Below are 9,754 nucleotides of genomic sequence, written 5' to 3' on the forward strand. Positions count from 1 at the left end.
AGTACAACTCAGTAGAAGTGATTCAATATGTGGTATTAGTATCTTTGGATGCTCATTCTATTGAATTTTCTAAAATTGAGTAATCAGATACAGAGGATGAAAATGCCAACAAACTCAACTGAAGGATATACAAAACACACACTAAAGCTGTAAACACAAAGAAAGCTCCAAGTACAGTTACTGACAACACTATAACGTGAACAGATATAACCAATGAAGTGGACAACACAAAAGGAGAGCACAGATGAAGATAAAAGACGCAGGAACAACATCAACAGACTGGAAAGACTTAGGAATATGAAGAAGGAACAAACTGGAGGCATAAACAAATGATGAACAAACACATATCAACATAGATTATTATAGCATCAAGTTTTATTTAAATTTTCTTATTTTAGCTAGTTCGAATTTTCTGTATATTTAGATTCTTGGTAAGGATTAATCTTGTTTTTTTTCATTTCTTATTAATAAAATAGCCCTGAGCTGATGCTTAGTGGCCATATTTAAAAAAAAAAGAGTTCGTAAATAAGAAGAAAAGGAAGAAGACAGGAAAACTCCTTAGAGTAGGACCGTACACGTACGTTTGTGCGAAGTGAAGTTGCAAAGAAAAGCTACGCGATCCTAATTTTAATCACATGTTACATTGTTACCAAGAGAAAGAGAAACCTTAACTGAGAATAGTAATAGTTATGAAGTCATGTAATGTAATATTTGTACTCGAGTCTTCTAAAATTTAAATTACTGTTCCATTGAATAAAAGCAGAGATTTTTATAAACAACCAATTAAGAATGGTCAAAGTACAATGGTAAATCTTTTGTTTGGAAATATGAAAGGACAGAATAACTATAAATAAATTTAGACAAAAGAACAGCCAGTAGCCAAAATTAGAACTGCAAATGCAAAAAAAAAAAAAAAAAAAAAAAAAAAAACTTGAACAGGTGGACCTTAGAAGGATGATAGCAACACATTCTTATCAAAACATTGTATTATTGTTTCTCACTTGTCATTTTAATCTTATTTTTAAAAATCGAAGTACCTTCTTCTTTGTAGGTTCTTCATTTATTTTTCTTAAAATATATATGGTACCCTTTGGACTGAAACTCTAAGAAATGACTTTGACCAAGTAATAACACACTATAAGGCTTGTTTGGTCCACCTGCTATATATCTATGTTCACTTTGTATAAAATTCTCTAACTAAGATTTCAGAATTCCTAACAAAACTCTAAAATGATAGTTTTAATTAATATTTCTAACGAGTAACGAGTATGCACGTCACCCTTATAATTTATAAGACCACACATGCTCACGACTCATAAAATAATTAACCAAGATTATATATCAACTTGTTCATGGTCAAGCCCAAAATGTTGCAAAAGGATATTGTTATATAAAATGAGCTTGATGTATTTATTTAACTATTTTTCCACAAGCACTAACTTATTCCAGTCCCATCTTTTATAACAAATTTAACTTTCAGAAATTAATTAGAAGTTGTACTATCTATTTGGTCATCAAGATTGAAGAACACTTACAAGTAATTAAGGAATTAATTAAAAGTAGTGACTCTGAAGTAACCAAAGGATTAACATTTTCCTTTCTTACTTTTCACTAAGATAAGTAATTGGACAAAAAACTCTCTCTTTTGAAGTATTAGATCACAAAAGTATTACAACCTAACGCATGTATTCCGAACTAGTTGAGGTCAATTATATGAATTTTCTATATTCAAAGAATGTTTCACCGTAATTTGTTTATTTTTACATTAATCAGTATATAGATAGTACTACTCATCTTTTATACTAGACTTGAGAGTTGAGACCAAGAATGACTTTTGCGTGGCCGAGTTGTTCCCAATAAAAGTTACAAACGAAACTATTTTGATATTTAACAGTAATTCACATGTCTTATGGGGACTTTTCCAAACTAATCGACAAAGAAAATAGATCCGAGACGTTCAAAAAGAAGAAAAAAGGAAAGGTATACCACTAATGTTACAATAATACCAACAAGAAGATTTGACAGTAGTACTAATAAAGGAAAAATGTCAACTAGCTGAAGGATAGAGGCGTTACTACTGTATAAGTCTGCATAATTAATAATTTATAATATATGAAAAGAGTTGGACAAAATTGTAGTCTAAAAAGAACTATTTGCCTCTCCAAATAGTAAAACCCTCATATAAATTGGGACGGTGGGATTATATTATATGTTCTATGTAACGTCCTTTCGCTATAGCAGCAACAAATTATCCAGACAAACGACGCTATAATAGAAAAGTTTCGTTAGATGTGTTTTCATATACGCATTAATCATTTAATTATAGTTAAATGATACGTATTCCCCCCTTAGTTTTTAACTATCAAGATTAAATTATTTTGTTTGATGTAAACATGATAATGCGGGGAAGTATTTGTCTTATCTGTGTCATGTGGCTGCTGATTGTTGTACGGTGTTATTAAACGTAGAGGATAAATACCCACTTCCCTTTTGATTCAGCCGCCGAGAATTGGTCAAACCCACAAGCCTTGACTATCACAAAAACTTGAAGAAAAAAAAAAAAACGTTTCCAAAAATTCCACGGTCAAAGTTACCTTTTAGCTTCCTAGAAAAAGCCTAAAAGACCTTAAGGCGAAGAATTTATAAATAAACACACCGCAACTCTTTTCTTTTATAAAAATCTAAGCATTCATCATTTTTTCCTCTTAAATTTTTTTGTCAAACCAAAATCCAATATAACCTTTCAAAAAGTTTGAAAACTTTCTTCTCCTGTTTTTTTGTTTCTTGAAAAAATTTATATGGCTTCTTCAGGTGGAAATATGAACACTTTTATGAATGCTTTTAACAGCAACAACTATTCTTTTTCATCTTCCCAATTCATGACTTCTTCTTTTAGTGACCTTCTTTCTGATAATAATGATAATAATAACAACAAGAATTGGGGATTTAGTGATCAGAGAATTATGAATAATTCAAACAAAGATGAGATTCCAAAGTTTAAGTCATTTCCACCTTCTTCTTTGCCAATGATATCATCTTCATCACCAGCTTCTCCTTCTTCTTATCTTGCTTTTCCTCCTTCTTTAAGTCCATCTGTTCTTTTGGACTCACCAGTTATGTTTAACAATTCCAATGTAAGTTTCTTTGCTAATTTCTTAAAATTATTTACATTTTGTTTAAGCTACTTTTACTACTACAAAAACAGTAATTAGCGACAGACAAATTTTGTAGCTAAACTGCAAAATCTGTCGCATTAGCAACAGATTGGTGACGAAGTTCGTAGCTAATTTCAGTTTTTTTTTTTTTTTTTTTTAGTGTTTTTACAATATTGTTAACTGGTTTGACCAAGAATTTTATTTCTGAGCAGACTCTTGCATCACCAACTACAGGGAGTTTTGGTAATATGAATTCAAAGGAGGATAACTCAAGGACTTGTGATTTCTCTTTCCAAAGTAGGCCTGCTACTTCATCATCAATGTTTCAGTCTTCTGCTCCAAGAAACTCATTGGTATATTTCCTTCTTCTTCTTCTTCTTTTTTTTGTTTTTTTTTTTTCTTTCCCTATCATATATTAAGTTGTTGGAAATTCCGAATTTGTGTTCTATATAATATTAAAATTATAAGAAACGGCATCGGAACAGCCAATTCCATGTTTTAGCTCTCCTTTAAAGAAATGTATTGTATATAGGGGAATTTTTGGCTGCACTTAACCTCAAGAAATTACTATTTTTTTCAGAGTTAGTTTGAGATGTTTCAAATGAAACGATATGACTAAAAATAAGCTAGTTACTACAGGCTCTATAAAATATCTGTGTAGCATTGACTAGTAGTTATCCATTTCTTTTCATGAACCTTTAAGAAATTGTCAAGCTTATCAGTTTCATTGACAGTTAATAGTTGAACTCTCCAAATATTCCCCTCGAATATTCCAATTCCATATCATGTATCTCTTTGCTCGAAAGTTTAGTTTTTCAAATGAAACAATTTGGAAGTGGAACAATGAGTATTTGGTCGAATTAAAAAACGTGTATTTGAAGTTGAAGCCGAAAAAAAGTATTTAATTTGGAAGCTAAAGTTGTGTTTGGACATGAATCTCACTTAAGTTTTGATTTTTTTTTTTCCTCCATAGTTAAGTATTGAAACTTCAACTACGGAGTTCCAAGTTGAAGTTGAAATAACGAACAAAATAGTAAAACAAACATTTATTTGCAAATATTATTTAAATGCTTGCAAATAATATTTGGTTTGAAGTTATGTTCAGCATTTGCTGGTCATGACATGGAAGCAAGATTGCAATTTGCAATAAATATAAACGACAAAAGTCTACTTAGACCAACAACCATAAGTTGTTTTCTTTCAAGTTTCCTTTCCATTGGAAATCTCTAAACTTGGTTTTGTTATAATTAATTGGATAAAACAGGAAGACTTAATGATAAGGCAACAACATACAAATGAATTCTCAGCAACAAAATTAACTGGGGTGAAATCAGAAGTGGCTCCAATTCAAAGCTTCTCCCAAGATAACATGCAGAATAATCCTACTCCAGTGCATTATTGTCAACCAGCTCAATATGTTAGAGAACAAAAGGCAGAAGATGGATATAATTGGAGAAAATATGGGCAAAAACAGGTGAAAGGAAGCGAGAATCCGCGAAGCTATTACAAGTGCACGTTTCCCAATTGTCCTACGAAAAAGAAGGTCGAAAGAAACTTGGATGGACATATTACTGAGATAGTTTATAAGGGAAGCCATAATCATCCAAAGCCTCAATCCACCAGAAGATCGTCTTCACAATCGATTCAAAACCTTGCTTACAACTCCAACTTGGATATAACAAATCAGGCAAATGCGTTTCGTGAAAATGCTCATAGAGATTCCTTGGCCGTGGCAGACAATTCTTCAGCTTCTTTTGGCGATGAGGATGTTGATCAAGGTTCTCCTATTAGTAAGTCAGGAGAAAATGATGAAAATGAACCCGAGGCAAAGAGATGGTAAGCACGCTTAACACAGAATCTTTAAATGATTTCCTTTTGTCGATACTTGATATGGAATCTGAATGCTGTGTCGTGTTAATTGTCCTTTCAGGAAGGGTGACAATGAAAACGAGGTCATATCATCTGCAAGTAGAACAGTACGTGAACCTAGAATTGTAGTTCAAACCACAAGTGACATCGACATTCTTGATGATGGTTATAGATGGAGAAAATATGGACAAAAAGTTGTCAAGGGCAATCCAAACCCAAGGTCAGCAATCCCTACACTATGAAATTATACTCCCTCCATCCCTATTTATGTGATATACTTTGACTAGGCACGAAGTTTAAGAAATAAAGGAAGACGACTTTTGAATCTTATGGTCTAAAATAAGCCAAAGATATTTGTGTAGTCATAGATCATCTCGTTAAGCATAAAAGGTAAAGTTTAAAGTTAAATTGTTGCCAAATAAGGAAATGTATTTTTTTTTTTTTGGGACAGACTAAAAGAGAAAGTGTATCACATAAATCGGGATAGAGGGAGTAGTAGTTTTTTTTCTTGTTACAACATCTTACTATGCAGAGAATTGAATGAGCAGTTAGCATAAATAGGGAGTAAAAAGAGAAGATCAAATCTCTTATCACACACACACTGTTCTTAGTCATAGAAAGCTTCTCATTTCATGTCCTTGAAATTTTGAATGAAAAAGTAAGTCTTAATGTGAGTTCATTGCTATGTTTTTGCAGGAGTTACTACAAATGCACATTTACTGGGTGTCCAGTTAGGAAGCATGTGGAGCGAGCGTCTCATGATCTAAGAGCAGTTATCACAACATATGAAGGAAAACACAACCACGATGTTCCAGCAGCACGCGGTAGTGGGAGCTACGCTATGAATAAACCGCCATCTGGCAACAACAACAACAACAACCATATGCCAATAGTTTCAAGACCTTCAGTATTGACTAGCCATTCTAACCAGGGAATGAATTTTAATGACACTTTTTTTAACAACACAACACAGAATCAACCACCAATCACCCTGCAGATGCTACAGAGCTCTGGAAGTACTTCAAGTTATTCAGGATTTGGAACGTCATCGGGATCTTACATGAACCAAATGCAGCACATGAACAAGCCGATAAGCAAAGAAGAACCTAAAGATGATTTATTCTTCAACTCTTTTCTTAACTGAAATATCTTTATACCAAAATGCCAAAAAAGATAGAGATTTCTTTCTCAAGTCACTGTATTCATTGTAACTTATGATGGTTTTTGTCTAGATTACCTAGTTAGGTTTTATGATCCTAATAAGAGTTAGTCCATTATTTTATTTGTTTTTAGCCTGGATCTAGATTGCTTAGCAGCTGTAATCCCACATTAAGATTTTTTTGTATACTTGAAAGTTGATATACTTTTTTTTTTGTGGAAAATTGAATATTCATTCTTTAGAAGTTGCCATTCAGTCGTGTCCCTCGGATTTTCTCGTTTTTATTTAACCATAAATCAAGAGGATACTTCCACCAACCATATCAGGGTTCTTTTCTAGACTTTGAAGATAAACTACATTATTAAAATGGTCACTTTCTATTCAAATATAGTTAAATCTACAGAAGCATTGTTCCCTTAGTAGGTATCAACATTATATTTGGTACCAGCTTTTCTTGATGCAAATTTCAGATTTGACTTCTTCTGATATGATGTTTCTGGAAGTTCTTGAAAATTTCTACTCCTCAACAAATTGTTATAGATATTTAACCACAGAAAGAGGACTTCTCCAATGAACAAAGGGTCTATACAAACAGATAAATTTGTACTGTGATTTCTTACGTACAGGTTCCGTATAAACAGTGAAGGTCTTTCTTGCTTAGACGCAAATGATATACAAGGGAAGAATGTGGTGGTTTAGTAACAAATGAAGGAAATCTAGAGAAACAAAAGAATTATCAATAAAACTTTATGTTTTATTATCCTTATCAGATGTAGGTTTGGTTTGAAAGTTTATATCCAGAAATGATAGCTGACACTGCCAGAGCTAGAAATGCGACGAACTCCATGCCAATTGCTGATGCTGAAGAATCTGTGAATATATTGTCATTATTTTCTCTCATTCTATTTGTCAGTGGTACAGCAGATGAAGCAGCTGATAATAACAAGTATGCCATCAACTGCAATTCAATCACGGTTCGAAATCAACGAATAGGTCACTGAATTTACAGTTCTATTATGCATACCATGAAAAATTCACAAACCTGATCACCAAAAAATTCTAGCAAAGCTAAATTCTGCCGCGAAAATGTTTCGTTGTTAGTTGAAAGTTCATGAACGTGTCTCAGCACCAGCAATCCTGTATACAATGTGGATAGAATTGCTATAGCTAGCACATACCTGCATTTACCCAAAACACAATTGAATTAACAAGATCATAAAAAAAGAACAAAAACAAAAATCCATGATATTGTTAGAGACGGACTTAGGAGTCGTTTGGTAGGATATATTAGAGAAAATAATACATGTATTAACGTTAGTATTATTAATCCCTTGTTTGGTAGTGTTTTTCAACCTATGTACACCCTATTCAATACTATTCTTATACATAGCAAACCATGATATTAGCAATACAAGGGTTGTTAATACATGGATAAGCATAGTTTAAAACAGAACAGCCCCTTAATACACCAAATCAAACAGTGGATAAGAAATAATCTCGGCATAACTAATCTCTTCATAACTAATCTCTATATTACTAATTCCAGCATTACTAATACATCATATCTAGTACTGTTCTTATACACTCTAACAAACGACCCCTTAGCGAGCTAGGAGTGAGCTTAATCGACCCTAAAGAATAGTATAAATATTAAGTTTTGGACGCATTTTAAAGAATTCAGAATCTTGAAACCCGTTAAGTTTGAATTCTGAATCCACGTCTGATAATAATAATGTGACATCAAATACATACCTATATTCTTCATATTTATCAAAATCTCTCCAATCCCCATGCTTATTGCTAGCCATGATAATAAAAGCAAGCAATGAGAAAACCAAACCAATACAACGCAACCCCATACAACCCTTCTTCAACAAATCTTCTCTCTTCCATCTCTCGACGATAGGTCCCACCCCGGTGCCACCAGGCACCGGAGTCTCGCTGCCCGTATTTCCGGGCACCGGAGTCTGGCTCTCAGTATCTCCGGTGCCCGGAGGTGCTGTTGGTGTTGGTAAACCTGTTAACTTATGATCATTTGGATCTGACATATTTTTAAAATATCAATAGCTTTTTCGACCAAGGGAAATTTAAAGCCTTAAAAAGTTGAAAAATCTATATGGGGTTGGAAATTTTTGGTAGAAGAAAAGGAATTGAAATTGAAAAAGGGAGTTGAAGTGCCTTAAAGGCAAGAACTTTGCATAGATAGGAAACAATCTTTTTGTGAGTTGTATTTGACAATTCAGTTTTTTCTTTGTATCTTTTTTTCTTTTTGTGGATTATTCTAGAAGTAGAAAGAAAATTGATGATGATTATGAAGAGGGCAATGATTATTTTTGGAAAAATTTGTTGCAGGTGAATTGCTTGAGTTACATTGATATGATTGAAGAAGATGAAATGATTGGTTGAGCTGTGAACTTCCGTCTGGATTGTTTGTAACAAATTTTTGTTGTTGCAAGTTTATGTTGTCAGGTTTTAGATGGTTGGGATTGTTTAAGTGGGTCTTATTGAGTCTACGTGGATTCCATGTCAGCTCCTTTGAATCTTTTCTTGTGTCAAGTGTGACAAACAAGTCATATTATGAAGGGTACAATTGGGATGTTAATTTTGAATAACAAATTTTTTGACCTTGACAAAAAAATCACAAATTGCATATTACTATATAACTAAAATCATATAGGTTTTAAAATCAATTCTATGGAACTAATTAACATTGTTCAAGTCATTTGATGAGTTGAGACATATATTCAAAAGAGAAAATGTATATTACTCCCTCCGATTCAATTTGCTTGTCTGACTTTGATTTAACACAGAGTTTAAAAAATTAAAAAAGACTTTTAAATATTATATTCTTAAATTAAAAATATGTGGAATGTACCAAAATGCCCTTTAATCTTGGGGTCTTAAATATTCCATGTGAAAAATTGAAATTAAAGAGTTACCAAAAAATGAAAGAATTTTTTTCTGAAACGGACTAAAAAGGAAAGTAAGGCAAGCAAAGTGAACAAAGGGAATATTATACAAAATATTTTAATTTTATTTATTAATGCACTTTGGAGATCGGAAACAATCTCTCTACCTTCACGTAAGATTTGCGTACATTCTACCCTCCTCGTAACCCTATTTATGGGATTACACTTTTATGTTGTTGTTATTTTTATTGTTGTTGTAATGTACTTTGGAGTCCTTCATACTATGTCGTTGACAAATTGTACTTGTCGTTTTTTATTAAGAGCCCCAACGTTATTTCGGTGGATTTTATGAGTTAAAATTTTTTTTTTTTTTAATATCCTAATTCTTCTACTTTTGACTATGACTATAATTTAAAATTATATTATGTTATACTTTATGTTGGAGCTGTCAAGACAAACAAGAAGCGATTTACTAACAGCAAAGTATGAGTTCCAAAAAGATTTAATTCTAAAAAGAAAAGAACTAGCTGAGCACAATGGGCCTAGCCATAATCGATTTACATGTTGAGCAAAATGATCATTTTTTGCGCGGATTGCCCTTCTTTTGGGGTGGTTTTTAAATTTTGCCCCTCATATTTGTGATCTTTAAATTACGCCCTATA

General features: G+C 32.6%; 2 protein-coding genes across 2 annotated transcripts; one reads left to right on the plus strand and one right to left on the minus strand.

Moving 5' to 3' along the window:
* Positions 1-2,667: 2,667 nt before the first annotated feature.
* On the plus strand, positions 2,668-6,434 carry LOC132056913 (probable WRKY transcription factor 26). Its single transcript, XM_059449319.1, has 5 exons — positions 2,668-3,134; positions 3,368-3,508; positions 4,420-4,991; positions 5,086-5,244; positions 5,721-6,434. The coding sequence occupies exons 1-5, from the start codon at positions 2,799-2,801 to the stop codon at positions 6,166-6,168; spliced, it is 1,656 nt and encodes a 551-aa protein (XP_059305302.1). The 5' UTR covers positions 2,668-2,798; the 3' UTR covers positions 6,169-6,434.
* Positions 6,435-6,696: 262 nt separating this feature from the next.
* LOC132056914 (CASP-like protein 4B1) lies at positions 6,697-8,646 on the minus strand. The gene is made up of 3 exons (XM_059449320.1): positions 7,936-8,646; positions 7,226-7,361; positions 6,697-7,141 (listed from the first exon to the last, which is right to left on the minus strand). Exons 1-3 carry the CDS (start codon positions 8,229-8,231, stop codon positions 6,950-6,952), a joined length of 624 nt encoding a protein of 207 aa, XP_059305303.1. The 5' UTR covers positions 8,232-8,646; the 3' UTR covers positions 6,697-6,949.
* Positions 8,647-9,754: the final 1,108 nt, after the last annotated feature.

The sequence above is a fragment of the Lycium ferocissimum genome, chromosome 5 (assembly GCF_029784015.1).
Source record: "Lycium ferocissimum isolate CSIRO_LF1 chromosome 5, AGI_CSIRO_Lferr_CH_V1, whole genome shotgun sequence".
Classification (NCBI taxonomy): Eukaryota; Viridiplantae; Streptophyta; class Magnoliopsida; order Solanales; family Solanaceae; genus Lycium; species Lycium ferocissimum.

Coding starts and splice junctions, on each gene's coding strand:
- LOC132056913 (XM_059449319.1), top strand. CDS start 2,799: ATGGCTTCTTCAGGTGGAAATATGAACACTTTTATGAATGCTTTTAAC. Junction 3,135..3,367: donor TTATGTTTAACAATTCCAAT/GTAAGTTTCTTT, acceptor ATTTCTGAGCAG/ACTCTTGCATCACCAACTAC. Junction 4,992..5,085: donor GAACCCGAGGCAAAGAGATG/GTAAGCACGCTT, acceptor TTGTCCTTTCAG/GAAGGGTGACAATGAAAACG.
- LOC132056914 (XM_059449320.1), bottom strand. CDS start 8,231: ATGTCAGATCCAAATGATCATAAGTTAACAGGTTTACCAACACCAACA. Junction 7,362..7,935: donor GATAAATATGAAGAATATAG/GTATGTATTTGA, acceptor GGGTAAATGCAG/GTATGTGCTAGCTATAGCAA. Junction 7,142..7,225: donor TAGAATTTTTTGGTGATCAG/GTTTGTGAATTT, acceptor ATTGAATTGCAG/TTGATGGCATACTTGTTATT.